The following is a 21,379-nucleotide window of genomic DNA, read 5'->3' as shown; positions in this document are numbered from 1 at the left end:
CCATTCCAGTGTTTTACTTGCTATATTGTATTTACTTCGCCACCATGGCCTTTTTTGCCTTTACCTCCCTTATCTCACCTCACTTGCTCACATTGTATATAGACTTATTTTTCTACTGTATTATTGACTGTATGTTTGTTTTACTCCATGTGTAATTCTGTGTTGTTGTATGTGTCGAATTGCTTTGCTTTATCTTGGCCAGGTCGCAATTGTAAATGAGAACTTGTTCTCAACTTGCCTACCTGGTTAAATAAAGGTGAAATAAATCAAATTAAAAAAAGATTGATGACGGGGGAAAAAACAATTGCACATCGACTTGGGACTGGTATCCAGTGTATATAGCCAAGATATTATGTACTCATTATGTATTTATTATTGCTTGAATTATTACTTTTCTATTATTTCTCTATTTTCTCTCCCTCTCTGCATTGTTGGGAAGGACCCGTAAGTAAGCATTTCACTGTTGTGTCTACACCCGTTGTTGACAAAGCGCGTGACAAATACAAATGTATTTGATTTGATTTGTCTATGTGAACAGATCCAGCCCCCTGCCCAAGCAGTCCTCAAACTCAACTGGATTAATGTCTCTGTTGTCTTGGCAGGCGTCTGTCTGAGTGTCTGTTTAAACGTTTGTCTGTCCTCTTTTCCTCCGTTGCTTGTAAACAGATTTCTCCTCCGTCTCCTGTCTACTTGGGCTTTGAGGTTCAGCTGGTTGCAAAGCAGACTGTAGCCACTCGTAGAACCTGTTGACGCATGAAAAACTTTTGCTATAGCGAATCGTAAGCTCAAGAGTTGAGGTTTAAATTCCAATAAATTGTGAGCGCTTTTTGTAAATCAAGTCATGAACTAAACTTTGATCATCATTTTAGACACAATGATATGTAGCTAGCTGCTGTAATTGGTCATGGACAATTTACCTCTCAATTTGTTTGACATTTTCCTCCATTTTCTGATTGGCTACTTCCACCAGGAAGTAGATGTAGTCCTCCTTCACCAGGACCTGTCCTTTGTGGCTCAGTGGAACAGACCATGGGTACTTCGGACTGCCTAGAGAAATATCCCATGGAGAATGCACACAGAATAAAACAAACAACTTCTGTTACACAAGCATTTCAGTAAAGCACTTCATTACAGAAGAATAATTGAAAAACGTAAACTCAATTACAAACCGTTATGATTTTGCCCTTCTTGTCTACAGTCAATCCAGAGTTTCTAAAGCCAGAGTTTATTGCCAAAGAGTGCTGTAAAATAAACATCAGTTTACATTAACTATCACTGCTGTGTTCGTCAGCCAACACATTGCATGCGCAGTTCGTGGTACAATAGTTTTAATATAAGCAAGCTATACAGAGCCAACTGCAACATGTTGTAAACTAGTCTGGAGAGTCTGATATTTTTTCTGGTGTTTTCAATGAGAACTAGAGAGCAGGAGGGTTCTTTAACTCCAACCAGAAGCTGTGTATCTTCAAGCTGTCTACATTGGACATGAAGCACAAAACTTCAAACTTCAACACAGTATCTTCACATGACATCTCCAAATCAGACATCAAATCGCCCATATGACATTTCTTGGTGTGATGAAAAGCCAGGGACAGTTCAGTTTCTGCACATCTGGAGTGTCTGACACCTGGGACGGATAGAAGATAAATAGACAGACACCACAGGAATAGGCTGATTCACCATTGTAGCTATGACTTGCATAGTAGCTAGCTATCTGAATAATGTAATGGGTGACAATAGGCTAGCTATCTAACTAGCTTACAATGGTATACTAGTTAGACAGATAGCTGCAGCAGGCATTTAGTGACTGGAATAATTCAAAAGCTAGCAAAAACCTCACCCCATCTATGAGAAGAATCCTTCCAGAACAGGAGCTGGTGGTGAAATAATAGGCTGAGTTGTTTATGGCAGAAACAATATGTGAGATGTCCTCCTTTCTTGCTGACATCTAAGTTATGTTGTTTAGACATAGTTTCTTCCATTGGATAAATGTATTTTCCATTTTAGCTAACAGACAGATTTTGAGAGTATATTACTCTGTATCATCTATAATATACAGCGTTTTGCATTTAGTAAGCAAGCATGCTTGCCTAATGTTTTGAATAAAATGTTATGTTTATCAAATGAAAAAGGCGTTTTACGGTTGCCGAGAGAGTCAAATGCTGATCAGTCAAATCAGAGAGGAAGAGGTAAAGCGAGAGGGATAGCTGGGCCCAAAATCTGTCTTCTCCAGCAACTGTTTTTTTTTTTATCGCTCACCAAGCGAAGAGTTCTTCTTAAAATGTGATTTTAAACCTAACCCTGATCTTAACCACACCGCTAACCTTATATTAAAACCAAAAATCAAATGTTTGTTTTGATGAATGTTTAATAGAGCCAATTTGGACTTTGTGGCTGACTAGTGGAAACCTTGTTCTCATATCTGGTTAATATAATGGATCATCTGTGGTCAAACACGGATGTTTAAAAATGACCTGCTGTCGCCACCGTGAGGCAACAGAGGGGAGGACAGCCACTTACAACTTCTCTCATGAATTAGTCCGTTTTGACATACCTTATCATTGCCTTGATATATGTTTATGCTAGTTGTATTTAGACACATTATGGTATTTCTACTCAAACGTCCTGCTGAAGTAATGAAGTTAGCTAGCTAGGTAACAAGAAATGGCTTACTTGCTAGCTAATGCCACTGTCCAAAGACCACAAGTCACTCGTGTGTCTTCTACTGCTGCTTGCCAGCGTTCTGCATTTAACGTGATTTACAAGGACTACTCTATTTGTTTGAAAATGACAACATCCAAGTTAACGAGAGCCATTCGAGTGAGTGAGTAAGTTTGGAGGACCTTCGGTTTGGAAACTGCTCCTACAGTACATACCTGCGCCAAATTCTGATCAGAAACCAGTCAATAAAAAACTTGAACTTGCTATTACTTTTGCTAAAGTACAATAAATACATGACATGGTTAGCTATTGCACTTCTACCTGTAGCTGTTTTATATTTTGCTGTTTTATATTTTGTATTATGTTAGTTGAATGTAGTTCTGTCGATGGTTCTCATGAAACAGCCTGTGTGTTCTCCAGGTACTGATCCATGTGTGTGGAGTGAACCCAATGGAGACCAACACCTGCTCTGGGACCTACACCAGGAAGCCCAGCCTGCCCTACACAGGAACTGATGTGTCCGGGGTTGTGGAGGCTGTTGGAGATGGGGTCCAACTTACAGGTGATGATCTTCTCCATCCATCCCTGTTACATTATGATTACTGATGGTATTCTCATGCGGAATGTGATGCTAGTGTAGTTAAGAAACATTTTGCATCCAGCACTACCTAAGAATATAGACTGATGAACCACAAGTAGCCTTTTGGTGAATGCATTTACATTTCATGTAAGGAAATCAGCAGAGGTGGGACCAAGTCATTGTTTTACAAGTCCCAAGTAAGTCTCAAGTCTTAGCACTCAAGTCCCAAGTCAAGACAGGCAAGTCCGAGTTGAAGTCTCAAGTCAAGACCCTCAAGTATCAAGTCATGTCTCAAGTCCTGGTTTTAGGAACAGCAGTAACATCGGGCAGGATTTAGGCTACCAACTGCCTAGCCAGTTGTAGCTCAATCTTGGGTGCAATGATCACGTTCCCACACTGACTGACTGTGTGGAGGCTCATTGATTTAACGTTACGTTGTCTACATGATACACTAGTAAAGTAATAAAATATATAGCTGTCAGCTATATTAGCCACGACTTACCGTTCTTTGTGGAGCTTCAAATGTCAAACAAAGTTGGAAATTGTTGTGCCTCAATCTGTAATTTTCTACCCGCATGTTTTGCAAGTTGCAATCCGTTTTTTGTTGATACAGCGTCGTCTTTATATCTGAAAATAATAATTTGGGGTATCATCTTTCCAAGGGCTCCATCTGAATTAATCCGCCGACGTTCCTCTGCACTTCCACGCACAACTTTTTCTCAGCTGGCACAATTTGATTGGCTGCTGTCCGATTCAAACTGTAATCCGTTGATGCGCTGCACACTTTTTTTAATAGCACCATTTTAACATTTGGGCTTGGGGAGGGTATCAAGTCAGGTCGAGTCATAAGGCTCAAGTCCAAGTCAAGTCACGAGTCATTGGTGTCAAAGTCGAGTTGCAAGTCATCATATTTGTGACTCGAGTCCAAGTCATGTGATTCGAGTCCACACCTCTGGAAATCAGTCAATTGAAATAAATTCATTAGGCCCTAATCTATGGATTTCACAGCTGGGCAGGGGTGCAGCCATGGGTGGGCCTGGGGGGGGCATTTGGCCACCCACTTGGGAGCAAGGCCCACTCACTGGGGAGCCAGGCCTAGCCAATCAGAATAACTTTTTCCCACAAAAGGGCTTTATTACAGACAGAAATACTCCTCAGTTTCATCAGATGTCTGGGTGGCTGGTCTCAGACAGATCGTAGGTGAAGAAGCCAGATGTGGAGGTCCTGGGCTGGCGTGGTTACACTTGATCTGCTGTTGTGAGGCCGGTTATACGTACTGTCAAATTCTCTAAAAAGACGTTGGAGGCGGCTTATGGTAGATGAATTCAATTCTCTGGCAACAGCTCTGGTGGACATTCCTGCAGTCAGCATGACATTTGCACGCTCCCTCAAATCTGGCATTGTGTTGTGTGACAAAACGCCACATTTTAGAGTGGCCTTTTATTGTCCACAGCACAAGGTGCACCTTTGTAATGATCATACTGTTTAATCAGCTTCTTGATATGCCACACCTGCAGGTGAATGGATTATCTTGGCAAATGAGAAATTCTCACTAACAGGGATGTAAACAAATTTGTGCTCAATCTGAGAGAAATAAGGTTTTTGTGTGTAAGGAACATTTCTGGGATCTTTTATTTCAGCTCATGAAACATGGGACCAACACTTTACATGTTGCATTTATATTTTTGTTCAGTATATATTAAAGAGATTCTCTGAGTACTATTGTACACTTTTTAGACAGTATTTCTGAATGTAGTGTTCACGAGCCAAAATTGGTCCCTGAAAATTGCTTTCTACATCACATATGTGTGCCATGTCATTGTTCTCTACCTCTCGCTCTGCTGTGTGTGCATCTTGCAAGCTGTCGCTTAGTTGGCGAGGGACTGAAGCTCATTGGCTAGAACTCAAATTGCTCGGGGGCTGGCCCACGTGGGGGAAAATGTAAGGGAAATGGCACGCCATAGCTTCCAGAAAAACTAGGGATTTCGTGGCTAAGTGAGGTAAAACAGTAATTCTGCTCATAGATTATGCATGTATGAACTACACATTGACACATCCTGCCCAAAGCGGGAGGTTTCAAAAATACTTAGTAGTCGCCAAAGTTCCTGAACATGTCTTTAAGTTGTTTGCATGACATTCGGGTGTATCTTTTGATCTTTCAGGCTGGTGACCGTGTGTTTGCCACGGCCACAGAGACTGGAAGGTATGCAGAATACACCGTTGTGTCTGATGACCTTGTCTCCCGGCTGCCAGACTCCTTAGACTACAAACAGGGAGCTGCCATTTGGGATCCCTTACTTCACAGCATACAGAGCTCTCTCCCATAAGTAAGACACCAACATTTTGACACCAATGTTTTGGTTGAGGTTTTTGGATTTGACATGGTTAGACAGATTCAGCATCACAATCGATTTAATGTTCAATTAAATTGAGGAGGTTCATTGCCTCGGCTGGCAAAAAAAGACTTTAATTTTATGTTAAAAGCTGTATGCCTATTATTAAGTAACAGGCTTTGTTTGGGGGGTGGGGTACAGTACAGTATAATGAATTCTGTCTTATGATGCAGAGCACATGCTAAAGCAGGCGAGACAGTACTCATCCATGGAGCCAGCGGCGGGGTAAGACCAATGCCCTCTTCTGTTTAATGTTTGTGCTGTAAATTTTGTTTTTCATTTTGATTTATGAAGATCAAATTAATTCAAATGACCTTTATTGCACGACAGGTTTTTTAGGTGGGGTTGATTAAATACGGCTCAGCGTTTGTGACGTCTACTTGGTGGTGTGTATCTGTCAGGTGGGGGTGTGCAGCGTGTCAGGTGGCCTTGGGTCTGAGGGTCCTGGGGACAGCAGGGACCGCAGAGGGACTGAAGCTTGCCCTGAAGAACAGAGCTCACATAGAATGCTCTTTCCATGACATAGACTGACCACATGAATCCAGGTGAAAGCTATGATCCCTTATTGATGTCACTTGTTAACTCCACTTCAATCAGTGTTGATGAACGGGAGGAGGCATGTTATAGAAGGATTTTTAAGCCTTGGGACAATTGAGACATGGATTGTATATGTGTGCCATTCAGAGGGTGAATGGGCAAGACAAAACATTTCAGTGCCTTTGAACCGGGTATGGTAGTAGGTGCCAGGCACACCGGTTTGTGTCAAGAACTGCAACGCTGATGTATTTTTCACGCTCAACAGTTTCCAGTGTGTGTCAAGAATGGTCCACCACCCATGAAGCCAATGGTGACTTTAACAGAGTTACCGAGTTTAATGGCTGTGATAGGGAAAAACGGAGGATGGATGAACAACATTGTAGTTATTCCCCAATACTAACCTAATTGACAGAGTGAAGAGAAGGAAGCCTGTACAGAGTAAAAATATTCCAAAACATGCATCCTGTTTGCAACAAGGCACCAAAGTAATCCTGCAAAAAATGTGGCAAAGCAATTAACTTTTTGCACTGAATAAAAAGTATTATGTTTGGGGAAAAGCATAGTGGTGGCTGCATCATGTTATGGGTATAATTGTAATCATTAAGGACTGGGGAGTTTTTCAGGATAAAGAAACGGAATGGAGCTAAGCACAGGCAAAATCCTAGAGGAAAACCTGGTTCAGTCTGCTTTCCACCAGACACTGGGAGATGAATTCACCTTTCAGCAGGACAATAACCTAAAACACAAGGCCAAATCTACACTGGAGTTGCTTACCAAGAAGACAGTGAATGTTCCCAAGTGGCCGTGTTACAGTTTTAACTTAACTCTACTTGAAAATCTATGGCAAGACCTGAAAATGGCAATGATCAATGATCAACAACCAATTTGACAGAGCATGAAAGTTGTGGAAAGCTCTTAGAGACTTACCCAGAAAGGGTCACAACTGTAATCACTGCCAAATGTGCTTCTGCATAGTATTGACTCAGGGGTGTGACACTTATGTAAATTAGATATTTCTGTATTTCCTTTTCAATAAATTTGCAAAAATGTCTATAAACATCTTTTCACTTCATCATTATGCAGGAGTGTATGTATATGGGTAAGATTAAAAAAAAGAATCCATTTTGAATTCAGGCTGTAACACAACAAAATGTGGAATAAGTCAAGGGGTATGAATACTTTCTGAAGGCACTGTAAGTTGATGATCTGATTGCATTCGATCCTCAATCAATACTCTTTTTCACTTTTACGGAGTATACCAAACATTAGGAACACCCACTCAAAGGCACTTAAATCTTTTGTTTTGCCCATTCATAGCTTTCACGTGGATTCACCTGGATTCATGTTCTTAATGTTTTACATACTCAGTGTATATTTGGGTATCATCAGCCTAGCTGTGGAAGTTGATGTTATAGTCTCTGGGGATATGGCCGAGAGGGATCATGAGATTAGGAACAGAATAGGCCCCAAAATGGACCTGAGTGGGATACTGCATCTGACTGTAGACTCCAATGTGTCCATAATATTCATAATCTCTTTGAGCACCAGAGGGTTGTAGATGGTAGTATGATTCCCTTTACGGTCTATTGACATGCTTAAAACTGTTGTAGTCCCCTACCATTAGAATACAGTTATTTGAATCCATCTTCCTTGAGGATATTATTTAATGGATTGCACCTCATGATCCAGATTGTTTTTGAATAGGATCGCAACACCTTTTGAACTCCTTAGCCCATGACAGAAATAGAATTTACTGTCCCGCTCTTTTTCCCAGGCCACTTTATCAGAATATATTGAATGAGGAATCCTTCTCCTTTAGCCATGTAAAAACTGCTTTTGTTTTCCTATTGTCAGCCAAGGCATTGGAATTATATCTAGCTATAGTCAATTTACCAGTATTCTATTTTGAGATAGTTTTCCATACCTACCAGTGCCTACCTACTTACTGTTACTGATCGATATAGAGGATGAAATTCTGATTACTGTACATGAGGTCGTGGAGGAAGCGTTTCATGCATATGGAATTCACGTTGCTTGACATCTTGCCACAGACCAAGACGACGGTGCTCACTTTTGGTTATCTGCCTGTCTTTAATCATGTGCATTTGTTGTCATTTAGATGCATTGGGTCGAATCATTTCAATTGCTCACTGGCCATAAGAAAAATGTTATGAAATAAATATTTTATCTGAATGGCATTTTTCTAAATTGTTACAAAGGGAAGGCCCCCTGTTTCAGATTAATAGAGTTGAAGTGCACCGTATTTTACCTCTATCAGGTACAAGAGAAGTCAGGGGTGCGTATGACACCGTCCCATCCATGCCATCTCGGGTGACAGCCCCTGCGGACTGAGCATGCCCAGAGGAGCACAGGTAACCTTACCCAGCCTCTCCAATAGGAACACAGACTGTTGACTGTGACACAGTAGAACTGACTACCGTAACCTGGGCGGGCCAACATCGACATGATGAAGCACAATGAGAAATTATGTTTATTACCTGTAATGGACTAGCAGCTGATCTGTGTGCAGTCCGGCTTTATTTTTGTACTGTTTGATTCTCTGGTCCATGTAGGCCTGCAGGTAAGACTTGTTTATGATCTAGATAATGTTTCTTTGTTGCTGTCACTTATATGGTACTTAAATGATGCTGACGCTTCTTGTACATTTATACACACTGAACAGTGAAGGTTCCTCAAGTGTTCTTTGGGATGGGTGATGGTTCTATGTGGAACTATAATGACTCAGATAACCCTTGAGCTCTTCAATGGTTCTTTACAGTTCACAAAAGGGTTCTCTGCTCTTTTAGTGATAATTAAAATGTATGGGAGGTGGCTCATTAGACAACTTGGGGCCTTGGTTTGCCCACAGCTCTCAAATGTGAGTGAGAGTATCATTCCAGTCCATAGCTTCTACCCACAAGCCATAAGACTCCTGAACAGCTAATCAAATGGCTACCCAGACTATTTGCATTGCCCGCCCCCCCTCTTTTACACTGCTGCTACTCTGTTAATTATCTATGCATAGTCACTTTAACTACATGTACATATTACCTCAATTACCTTGGCTAACCGGTACCCCCACACATTGACTCTGTACCTGCACCCCCCGTATATAGCCTTGCTATTGTTATTTTACTGCTGCTCTAATTATTTGTTACTTTTATTTTTTATTTTTCTTAAAACTGCATTGTTGGTTAAGGGCTTGTAAGTAAACATTTCACTGTTGTATTTAGCGCATGTGAAAAATAACATTTGATTTGAGTTTATCTACTGTGTTGTGTTCAATGATTTATATATACACTAGATGAATTATAGGACAGAGGACTATGTATAGGACTATGTTGAAGCCACCATGCCTCCATCTAGGTACTCCCCCACCGTTGTTTAAAAAATAGTTTATTCTATTACATAAACCTTAATGCATACTTTATTATATTATGTGAGCTAAACATAACAAAAAAATCCTTGAAGATGACTTAAACTTTTTTTTTTTGTCCTTTTAATTTCTATTTAAATACTGTAGAATTCTTTTCTTTCCTATTGAGGATTGTTCCTACTGGGGAATGCCAATATGGCCGATCAGTGGCTTCAAAGCCTGCCATTGATGTCACTTGTTAAATCCACTTCAGTCAGTGTAGATGAAGGGAAGGAGACAGGTTAAATAAGGATTTAAGTGCCTTTGAACGGGGTATGGTAGTAGGTGCCAGGCGCACCGGTTTGAGTCTGTCAAGAACTGCAATGCTGCTAGGTTTTTCACGCTCAACAGTTTTCCTTGCCTAGTTAAATAAAGGTTCAATAAAATAAATATACTCCTGTGTGTATCAAGAATGTTCCCCCACCCAAAGGACATCCAGCCAACTTGACACAACTGTGGAAAGCATTGGAGTCAACAGGGGCCAGCATCCCTGTGGAATGCTTTCGACACCTTGTTGAGTCCATGCCCTGACGAATTGAGGCTGTTCTGAGGGCAAAAGTGGGTATTCCTAAAAGGGAGTATTCCCTTATAAGTCACTGTATCACAATTCCAGTGGGTCAGAAGTTTACATACACTACTAAGTTGACTGTGCCTTTACACAGCTTGGAAAATTCCAGAAAATTATGTCATGGCTTTAGAAGCTTCTGATAGGCTAATTGACATAATTTGAGTCAATTGGAGGTGTACCTGTGGATGTATTTCAAGGCCTACCTTAACTCGGTGCCTCTTTGCTTGACATCATGGGAAAATCAAAAGAAATCAGCCAAGACCTCATAAAAAAAATTGTAGACCTCCACAAGTCTGGTTCATCCTTGAGAGCAATTTCCAAATGCCTGAAGGTACCACATTCATCTGTACAAACAATAGTACGCAAGTATAAACACCATGGGACCACGCTGCCATCATACTGCTCAGGAAGGAGACGCATTCTGTCTCCTAGAGATGAACGTACTTTGGTGCGAAAAGTGCAAATCAACCCCAGAACAACAGCAAAGGACCTTGTGAAGATGCTGGTGACAACACTCCAAAACCGCCATAAAAAGCCAGACTACGGTTTGCAACTGCACATGGGGACAAAGATCGTACTTTTTGGAGAAATGTTCTCTAGTCTGATGAAACAAAAATATAACTTTTTGGCCATAATGACCATCGTTATGTTTGGAGGAAAAAGGGGGAGGCTTGCAAGCCGAAGAACACCATCCCAGCCATGAAGCACGGGGGTGGCAGCATCATGTTGTGGGGGTTCTTTGCTGCAGAAGGGGCTGGTGCACTTCACAAAATAGATGGCATCATGACGAAGTAAAATTATGTGGCTATATTGAAGCATCATCTCAAGACATCACTCAGGAAGTTAAAGCTTGGTCGCAAATGGGTCTTCCAAATGTACAATGACCCCAAGCATACTTCCGAAGTTGTGGCAAAATGGCTTAAGGAAAGTCAAGGTATTGGAGTGGCCATCACCAAGTCCTGACCTCAAACCTATAGAAAATGTGTAGGCAGAACTGAAAAAGTGTGTGCGAGCAAGGAGGCCTACAAACCTGACTCAGTTACACCAGCTCTGTCAGGAGGAATGGGCCAAAATTCACCAAACTTACTGTGGGAAGCCTGTGGAAGGCTACCCAAAATGTTTGACCCATGTTAAACTATTTAAAGGCAATGCTACCAAAAACGAATTGAGTGTATGTAAACTTCTGACCCACTGGGAATGTGATGATAGAAATGAAAGCTGAAATAAATCATTCTCTACTATTATTCTGACATTTCACATACTTAAAATAAAGTGGTGATCCTAACTGACCTAAGACAGGGAATTTTTACTAGGATTAAATGTCAGGAATTGTGAAAAACTGAGTTTAAATGTATTTGGCTTAGGTGTATGTAAACTTCCGACTTCAACTGTGTATGACTATGGGCAGTGACGATGTCTTGTGAAAGATTCACGTATGGCCTTGTGCCAATTAAGAAAGGTTGACTAAATCAGTCAGTGGTTCTCAATTCCCTCCTCAGGGGACCCCCACCTGTTCCAGAGGTTGCGCACTTGATTTAACTTGTCAATTAACACAATAACAACACCTATGGAATTTTAACAATATAATATGGCTGATCAGAATAAAAATAAACTTGTATGTTTCTTGAAAAGGATCTACAAAGAACCTTTCAGACTGAGAACATTTCTTTATAGAACCATTCTCCATAAACGTTCTATAAATAACCATAAAAAGGGTTCTATATTTCCCCAAAGGGGTTGTAAACCATAGCGGAACCCTGTTTTGGTGCTATATGCAACCTTTTTTAATGTTTTTTTATGGAACCTTAGGAAAGGGTTCTTTATAGCACCATGCAGGTTCCATTTAGAACCTTATGAGCATGGTTCTTTATTGAACTTTCAAAAAAGGGTTCTATATAGCACCAAAAAGGGTTCCACTTTGATTACAAGCCAAATATCCCCTATCTGGTACTATTTTGAAGAAAAACAATGTGGGTACAATCGTCAGGTCCTGTTTTGAAGTAGTATTGTAGTGCCCCTCAATCTGAGCACTCAACAACAGTTGAGCCCAGTTTGATCTGATCAGATTTTGGCAATCGGATAGGATCAAATGTTATCCGATTGCCAAAAAAATAAAACATTTGATTTTGATCCTCAGAATAGGAATTCTGTAATTCAATCTGACTTTTAAATCAGAATTAACATTTTGTTACCTTACAGGTGTATTCTAAAATGGATTCAATTGTTTTTTTCCCTCATCAATCTACACACAATACCCCATAATGACAAATATTTTTTTTTTTTTGAGAAATGTTTAGAAATGTATTACAAATAATAAAATTCCACATTTACACAAGTATTCAGACTCTTTACTGTGTACTTCTTGGGTATGACGCTACAAGCTTGGCACACCTGTATTTGGAGAGTTTCTCCCATTCTTCTCTGTAGATCGTCTCAAGCTCTATCAGGTTGGATGGGGAGCGTTGCTGCACAGCTATTTTCAGGCCTTTCCAGAGATGTTCAATCGGGTTCTAGTCCGGGGTCTGGCGGGGCTACTCAAGGATATTCAGAGACTTGTCCTGAAACCACTCTTTCGTTGTCTTGACTGTGTGCTAAGGGTTATTGTCCTGTTGGAAGGTGAATCTTTGCCCCAGTCTGAGGTCCTGAGAGATCTGGAGCAGTTCACACCAAGGATCTCTGTACTTTGCTCCCTATATCTTTCCCATCGATCCTGACTAGTCTCCCATTCCTTGCCACTGAAAAACATCCCCACAGCATGATGCTGCCACCACCATGGTTCACCATAGGGATGGTGCCAGGTTTCCTCCAGACGTGACGCTTGGCATTCAGGCCAAGGAGTTCAATCTTGGTTTCAGAGAATCCTGTTTCTCATAGTCTGAGAGTCTTTAGGTAACTTTTGTCAAATTCCAAGTGGGCTGTCATATGCCTTTTATTGAGGAGTGGCTTCCGTCTTGTTTTTTGCTCTGACATGCACTGTCAACTGTGGAACCTTATATAGACAGGTGTGTGCCTTTTCAAATCATGTCCAATCAATTGAATTTACCACAGGTGGACTCCAATCAAGTTGTAGAAACATCTCAAAGGTGATCAATGGAAACAGGATGCACCTGAGCTCAATTTCGAGTCTCATAGCAAAGGGTCTGAATACTTATGTAAATAAGGTATTTCTGTTTTTTTATTTTTTATAAATTTGCCCACATTTTTAAAAAATGTTTCACTTTGTCATTATGGGGTAGTGTGTGTAGATTGATTATTTAATTTTATTCTATCCATTTTATAATAAGGCTGTAACGTAACAACATGTAGAAAACGTCAAAGGGGTCTGAATCATTTCTGAATGCACTGTAGGTAGGTGGTCAGTTGTTATATTGACAAGTGCCAAATAAATGCATCTTATAAGTGATATGAAAGATCTAATCTTTTTTTATCATACTTAAATTCATGTAGTTGACTCATCTTTTTCCCTATGACGGTGTAGAAGTAGTACCACAACCTATTCAACAGATGGAAAGGTGTAAGCCTTGGGTCTAATCACTACTCCTAACAGTTGCAAAACATTCTGTTTTGCTAGGAAAATTAGTGTCTATTGGACAGATTCAGATAAGTCCCTCCCTGTTTGATCCCGTTTAAGAAACGTATTGCGACAGAATCGGCATAATGACTGTTCAAAGCACTGAAAGTCCGGATTCTGTGATCTTGATCAGAATGATCTGATTCTTTTCTGAAAAAAACGGCTCAAAAACAGCCAGATCGATCTGATCCTGGGAATAAAATACAGGGCCCAGAATACATGGCCCAGTGCGAGGGGTGTTTACATGCTTGTCCCACAGACCTGTTTCTCTGTCCTGGTGGTGAGTTGAGGAGACTGTTTACATGAACAGCCTCCACAGAAACCTGACACCTTAGGTGTCAGCCCCATCTAAGATTCCCAGAGTGGTGGAAAGTACTTAAGTAAAAAATAGTTTAAAGGACCATTTAAGTAGTTTTTTTTTGGGGGGGGGGGGGTATCTGTACTTTACTATATACATTTTTGACAACTGTTACATTTACTACATTCCTAAAGAAAACATAAAACGTTTTATTTGTTTACTTTGAAAGCTTAGCAGGACAGGAAAATTGCCCAATTCACGCACTCAAAAGGACATCCTTGGTCACCCCTCTACCGCCTCTGATCTGGCGGACTCACTAAACACACTCACTAAAAACATTTGTAAATTATGTTTGAGTATTGGAGTGTGCCCCTGGCTATCCGTACATTTTTTTAAATAAATAATTGTGCCATCTGGTTTGCAAAACTTGAATTTGAAATGATTTTTACTTTTGATACTTTAAGGAACATTCCACCCAAATCTATCTTTTAGTATTTGTTTCATTAGTCTATTTGTTGACATAGTCCCAAAGTGTTTTGCTTGTTTTCAAGATATGTACTTTTCAAAATACAGAAATCCTCCACTGATGTATTTTACATGATGCAAAACGCAGCATCATATGACGCAAAATGCAACATACTTTTGAAAGTTATTTATCTTAAACTTGATTGCTGACAAGCAAAACATTTTGGGACTATGTCAACTATTTCCTTTAAGTATATTTTAGCAATTACATTTACTTTTGAAACTTGAGTATATTTAAAACCAAATACTTTTGCTCAAGCAGTATTTTACTGGGTGACTTTTACTTGAGTTATTTTCTATCAACAATTGAATGCTTTCTCCACCACTGGATTCCCCCTATCCGGTCACTGTGTATATGGCAGCTGTTGCTAGTCCCGCTATGACTGATAAACACACATGTAACATGAGTGAACTGAATAGACTCCATGCATGCTGCAATACTCCCAGATTGTTAACATCGCTTTTCCTCCAGTTTGATTGGTCTCCCCTGCCAACTGAGCAAAAATATTTGTTACTGAGCTGAATGTGTTTTTAGCAATACAATAATTAGATATTGTATTTTTGTCTGTAGGAGCAGTAAGACTAGGCCCATGAAGGAGTTAAGACAAGATGGTGCTTTAAGCTTTAAGACGATGATTCCCTGAGACCACTTTCATGGATGAGCAAACAAAAAACCATGCAGCCTGGCCAATAACCAAACCATGAGAAGTAAGTCTACCATACCCTTAAAACACCCATATGTCAATATTGAATAAATAGAAGGTATATTCTCTTTCTACACGTGCTGTACAGCTATTGGATTAATGCTTTACATTACAATGTAAGCCTATGGAATGTATGAACAGCTAGGATACTAAACATATTGACAAGAAACACAGTAACACCGCATTTAGGTATACCATTCTCCCTCCCAAGCTAACCAGCTGTTTGTGTGTGCGTGCATCCTTGGTGAAACCCAGGTGTTCTCCTGATGCTGATGCTGTCAATCCCACGCACCCAGTGCCTCTCTTCATGTCCAGCTTCCTGTGTGGTGTGCTCTGACGACGCTGTCATCTGCCACAAGCTCTCCAACTTCATAGGTAAGAACGAGCATTGACCGAGTTGAGATTAACAAATATTGTTGTCTACTGATGGAAAGATGGCATTTATTTGAGAATGATTTGTTGGAATGTCTGGCTCCATGCTAGCCTATGGCTATCATAAAGACCCTGACACTTTGTGTCCGCTACCTGTGTAGCCGGCCCTATTAAAGCAGTAATGATTGACTGACGGGTGTTTGTTTTCTTCCCCATCTAGAGGCCCCTGAGACCACCAGGGCCCTGATGCTGACCGATGGCGCCATCGTCTCTGTGGACCGCCACTTCCTTTCTGACATGTCCAACATGACCGTGCTGTCCCTGAGCCACAACGCTATCACCACCCTCACCCACGACGCCTTCCAAAATCTCACCATCCTCCACACCCTCCTCCTGGACCACAACCACCTCTCCAGCCAGACCCTGGACAGGGCCACCTTCTCCTGGCTGCCCAGGTTGGAGATCCTCCAGCTGGGGAACAATGCCCTGAGGGAAGTCAAAGGCTCCTGGTTCCACGCCGCCAGGGCCCTGCGGACACTGCAGCTGGGGGGGAACCTCCTCACCAGGCTGGACGCCACTACCTTTGCCTCGGCCGACCTCCGGGCGCTGGAGAACCTGGATCTGTCCGATAATCTGATAACATATCTGGGGAGGGATAGCTTCCGGGGCCTGCCGGGGCTCCGTAGTCTGGATCTGTCCAGGAATCAGCTCCGAAACGCCCTGCCTGAAGCATTTTCCTACCTGTCTTGGCTAACTAGTCTCAACCTGGAACTGAACAGGTGGAACTGTACGTGTGAGCTGAGGGAGCTGGCGTCTTTCCTCACCAGCTATATGGAGGCTCCGGATAAGGTTGTTTGTTTAAAAGTCTTATTGTTGTCTTTTCATATAATGATTTTATTTGGATGGACATTGTATGAAAGGTGCTAAATAATGTTTGTTATTCTTGTTCAGGTGCTGTTCAACGGGCGTAGGATGGTCTGTGTGAGTGCTGACAACCCGGCAGTGAAGACGGTGCTGGAGCTGACGGAGGCCAACTGTGTTCCACCCAATCAGAACATCACAGTGCAGGTGGAGGCCAAGAACTCCGTCTCTCCTCAGCGCTACACCAGAGACCTGGCTCTGGCCGCTGCCTTCTGCTTCGCTGGTCAGTACCTCAGGAACTATCTCATCAATGACCACATGTAACTTTTCTCTTCTTCAATAGTGGTAAATATAGTATGTTAAATTGATTGGCTTCTGTATAATTCAACACGGTAAAGTACAGTGTGTTCTCTTTTATCCCCTTACATAAATCCTTAGTCAGTCGGCTGTAACTCATAACTATGCTAATAATTTAAAGGTGGTGTTGGACTCACCCTAGCTGTGGTGTACATAATTTACCGCAAACTGGAGACGAACAAGAGAGACCGGACTGGAGCTAAGGAGGAGGAGAATAGGAGGACAGCACCCACCCAAACAGTCCCCCAGTGGGATCCGATCAGGGAGAACCAAGCCCTTCACCTGGCTCAAATGGGACTGGAAACCAAGCTGATGCTCCCCAATAGCAACCAGCAAGGCAGCCACCTTCAGCTCTGGGAAAGGGAGAGAGCCATGTATGATCTGAGGATGGGTAAAGACGGCCGCCATTTTACACGCCCCCACTGTGGCCCTGCAGTCACTGGGTCTGCAGTGGAACAGGGGGGAGGAGACGAACACATGAACACCCTGGACATGCTCAGGCAGGGAGGAGCCCAGCCCAATAAGATGGGGAGTCTGGCCATGACAGATGAGAGGAGGAGACATGTGCCAACGCAAGCACTGATCTCGAAGATGGAAGGTAAGCATGTTTTGGTGAATATTTTCCCTGACTGCGTAGCCAGCACATGGGGATGTGTGAAACATACTCTTTAGCATGAAGTGTCACCACCTGTGCCAGCAAATTGTTAACTTTTCGGTGGCGCCGACTGGTAAAGTGCTTCGGGAGGGCGGTCACGTGTGCTAGCATAGCAGAGGTCCTGGGTTCAAGCGTCGGGGTGAGCCGAATCAGGAGGAAATGGTACTCTCAAGCAGGGTTGGGTAGGTTACTTTCTAAATGTAATCCGTTAGTTACTAGTTACCTCTCCAAAATTCTAATCAAATCAAAATGTATTAGACAAATGCTTACTTACGATGACCAACAATGCAATTTAAAAAAAATACAGATAAGAGATAAAAGTAACAAGTAATTAAAGAGCAGCAGTAAAATAACAATAGCGAGACTATATACAGGGGGGTACCGATACAGAGTCAATGTGTGGGGGCGGCGGTTAGTTGAGGTAGTATGTACATGTAGGTAGAGTTATTAAAGTGACTATGCATAGATGACAACAGAGAGTAGCAGTGGTGTAAAGAAGGGGGGGGGGGATGCAAATAGTTTAGGTAGCCATTTGACTAGATGTTCAGGAGTCTCATGGCTTGGGGGTAGAAGCTGTTTAGAAGACCTAGACTTGGCGCTCCCGTACCGCTTGCCGTGCGGTAGCAGAGAGAACAGTCTATGACTAGGGTGGCTGGAGTCTTTGACAATTTTTAGTGTCTTCCTCTGACACCGCCTGGTATAGAGGTCCCGGATGGCAGGAAGCTTGGCCCCAGTGATGTACTGGGCTGTTCGCACTACCCCCATACCAGGCAGTGATGCAACCAGTCAGGACGCTCTCGATGGTGCATTGTAATCAGTAATGCAACTTTTGGATTACCCAAACTCAGTAACATAATCTGATTACTTTCAGTAATTGAAGAAGACAAAAAGGCATCAATCGCATTTACTAGTGTGTCATCATAGTGGTCTCTGATTTGTGGTCAGACTCGCTCAGGTGGATAAACTTTTTTCAATGCTGAATTGAATGTCATTGAGAAAACAGAAAGTCATAATGTCATAGTTTTTTGTTTTTTTCCGCAAAACATCCTTTCTGAATTGAAGAATAATTAAAGAAGTAATCATCTAGTTTTTTTAAAAGTATCTGATTACAATATTTTAGCTGGTAACGTAACTGATTGCAGTTTCTTTGTAATCAGATTACAAGTAACTGATTACATGTAATCATTTACTCCCAAACCCAGTCGCTAAGCAAGGAGCGTGACATTCATTAAAACAGCATAAACTGTTAGAATGGGAGAATGAAGGGAAAAGTATTAGTATTAAAGAAAACTAGACTACAGACAGTACAATACGTTATTGACAGACACACACACTTCAGATTATCAAAGATTTATCTAACACTGTCTTTCCCGGTGTTCATACTTAGATCTAAGAGGTCAAAGGTCATTCAACAGGCCACCAGAGGGTCATCAGGAGTTACTCGATCACCAACAGGGTTATAAAAAACATGGTCCTAATGGCAACAACCAGCCATTGGGTGGCAGCAACAGCTACTTTTCACCTGCTCAAAGAAACATGTCCACACATAAAGGTCTAAGAGATGAGATGGCAAGGCCTGGAAATTACATTGACAACAAACAGTCAAATTTACATTTCCAACCAGAGGGTGGCAGACCTGTGACTGACTATCAACCCCAAACTGCCAGCTGTGTGAACTGTCACAGAACCTATGAGTACAGACAGCCAGGGGATAAAGCCAGGGATGTTTCATATGGACTCCATGCAAGAGAATCTGCTGGATATGAGGGATTCCCCAACCACAACCAACTGACAAGGCAACATATGGGAAAGAACATGAACTACAACCAGCCTAATGTGGACATCTATGCAAAGCATGCAAGTGAGCAGAGGAGTGTGACCTTTGACTTGGAAAGACCTCGAGTGCATGTCGTCGATGTACAAAAGATGAACCGTGATAGTGAAGGCAAACATGACAGGATTCAAAGTTCTAGGAAGGCGGAATATGGTGACACGCAGACACTGCGCTATGAAGGCAGTGGACGATCTGCGAGGAGTAATGCTCTTGAAAGAGAAGACAACTCTAAAAGGCATAAACATAAAGTCCAGTCAAGTGGTTTACTAAAAGTAAAGCTCAACCTTAACCCACTTAAGAAAAGCAAGGTCCATCCAAGGAAAAACAGCCACCAGAATCTAGAACAGGGCGACAGAGAACCAACCAACTCCAAGAACCGAAAACAACTGAAAACGGGGGGGAAAGATGTCAAAGGCAAAAGGCACCAACAGGATGAGTCTGAGTCTAAAGGAAAAACAGACAAATCCAGTAAAGGAAACTCGACTGCCAAAAACAAAGCCAATCAGACATCCAAAAATAAATCTACCGTTAGCAAGTCTAAAGAAATTGATGATAATTATGAAGATAATGAGTCCGAAGAGGAGGAAGAGAAAGAAGATCCAGTGCCACAGCAAAACAAGGCATCCTCCAAGCAAAAAAAGACAACCTCAAAATCAAAACAGGAACACCAGGAAGGCTCAAATGACCATCCCAAGAGTAGAACTGCTCAAGATCAGAAGAAGGCCGACATCTCACAAAATAGAACTGGAGGAGTAACTGAGGAATCTGGTGAAGCACCTATACCAAGCAATTTGAGTCCTTACCAGTCAGACCCCAACAGAGCTGGTGGTAGTTCAGCCAATGGGCAGCAGGTGAAGCAATACAAAAATGGACAGGGCCAAGCACTCATCCCTGAGACACCCCAACACCCCCGTTGCCTAGGCGATGGAGTGGTTCTTCAGAGGGCATTGAGTAACCCACAACTGTCAGCAACACACCCCCTCACAGGAGTGGAAATGACTTCCAGTTACAGTAACCTTCCTGTGCAGGGAGGGAACTCTACACTATTACAAAACACTGTTGCTCCAAACCCTGCTTACGGTGGTAAATTACAGCCTCAAAGCTTGAGCAGACCAGGCAGTTTAGACAATTTACAGGCTCAAAGCCTGAGCAAACAAGGTCGTTTAAGTCCTCCACCTTTACTGACTAACATCCCACACACATTCCCACTATACACAGGCAATGTAGGGAGCTTGCCTGTAAATCCATTTATCCCGCTGTTGTCACAGCCAGTTTCAGGAAACTTTAACCAGGAGGCCATGATCGGCTCTCAGCCAACCCAGTTTCCAGCACTCCAAAGCGTGGAAGATCTCACTCTGCTTGCCCAGGGTCCTGGATCACTAATTGAAAAGAATATCTCTCCAATTGCCCAGGGTTCTGGCTCACTAAATGGGGAGAGTCTCTCCAACAACAGTATGAACGCAGCGACCGCCCGTTCCACAGGAGTACCTGTCCTCAGCAAAAGGCTCACCCAGAAGGATTAGACTGGTGCTGCCTGAGAAAACCACTAACAGACCGCCAACTGCTCTGGAGAGGGAAATCAGATAAGTGGATTTGAATTGTCCTATTGTGTTTCCTTGTGGGTTCAAAAATAAGGGATAGCTCAAAATGACCGCTTCATCTTAATGCTCAAGTGAACCTAGAACGATGCCCTCTATTACAGTGATAGAACTTCTCAACATACTCTACGTCATGTTATATTGAATGTCATGTGAAAATGTTATTTGTCCACTGCTTATTATTCTGCCTAGTTGCTTGATCATAAAATACAAATATATATATATATATATATATTTTTTTTTAAACATACTGTACATGAAATATTTACCGTATTTATTTGTCAGCCAATGCACTTACTCAACCCGTCATCCTATGTTTAACACCTGACTCAAGGTGTTATGAATGATTTAATGCTGAAGTTGTCAAGTGTGTGCATTGGTAGATAACTTGTATTTTTATCAATTCTGTTTTACACAAATAAAACATTTGAATAAACATGGAAATAAAAT

General features: G+C 41.8%; 2 protein-coding genes and 1 long non-coding RNA gene across 3 annotated transcripts; 2 read left to right on the top strand and 1 right to left on the bottom strand.

Annotated features, from left to right (window-relative positions):
* Window positions 1–239: 239 nt before the first annotated feature.
* tyw3 (tRNA-yW synthesizing protein 3 homolog (S. cerevisiae)) lies at window positions 240–2,507 on the bottom strand. Its single transcript, XM_036985750.1, is given in 5 exon segments — window positions 240–743; window positions 918–1,029; window positions 1,032–1,047; window positions 1,170–1,241; window positions 1,841–2,507. Coding segments are annotated over 5 exon segments (429 nt in total). The 5' UTR covers window positions 1,949–2,507; the 3' UTR covers window positions 240–622.
* A 580-nt stretch (window positions 2,508–3,087) lies between these two features.
* On the top strand, window positions 3,088–15,621 carry LOC110530944. Its single transcript, XR_005052921.1, has 7 exons — window positions 3,088–3,223; window positions 5,404–5,568; window positions 5,808–5,859; window positions 6,036–6,179; window positions 8,450–8,543; window positions 15,120–15,256; window positions 15,508–15,621. It is a non-coding gene; the product is annotated as an uncharacterized LOC110530944 (long non-coding RNA).
* A 230-nt stretch (window positions 15,622–15,851) lies between these two features.
* lrrc53 (leucine rich repeat containing 53) lies at window positions 15,852–21,379 on the top strand. Its single transcript, XM_036985749.1, has 4 exons — window positions 15,852–16,473; window positions 16,576–16,768; window positions 16,964–17,440; window positions 18,885–21,379. The coding sequence occupies exons 1-4, from the start codon at window positions 15,871–15,873 to the stop codon at window positions 20,852–20,854; spliced, it is 3,243 nt and encodes a 1,080-aa protein (XP_036841644.1). The 5' UTR covers window positions 15,852–15,870; the 3' UTR covers window positions 20,855–21,379.

Source organism: Oncorhynchus mykiss, chromosome 8 (genome assembly GCF_013265735.2).
Source record: "Oncorhynchus mykiss isolate Arlee chromosome 8, USDA_OmykA_1.1, whole genome shotgun sequence".
NCBI classification, from domain to species: domain Eukaryota; kingdom Metazoa; phylum Chordata; class Actinopteri; order Salmoniformes; family Salmonidae; genus Oncorhynchus; species Oncorhynchus mykiss.
The sequence above is the reverse complement of the archived record's forward strand: the minus strand, read 5'-3'. Positions and strand labels throughout refer to the sequence as shown.

Bases quoted from the DNA above. Each gene is read 5' to 3' on its own strand.
- lrrc53 (XM_036985749.1), top strand. From the start codon at position 15,871: ATGCTGACCGATGGCGCCATCGTCTCTGTGGACCGCCACTTCCTTTCT. The intron at 16,474-16,575 runs GTTGTTTGTTTA...ATTCTTGTTCAG, and splicing joins ATATGGAGGCTCCGGATAAG to GTGCTGTTCAACGGGCGTAG. The intron at 17,441-18,884 runs GTAAGCATGTTT...GTTCATACTTAG, and splicing joins ACTGATCTCGAAGATGGAAG to ATCTAAGAGGTCAAAGGTCA.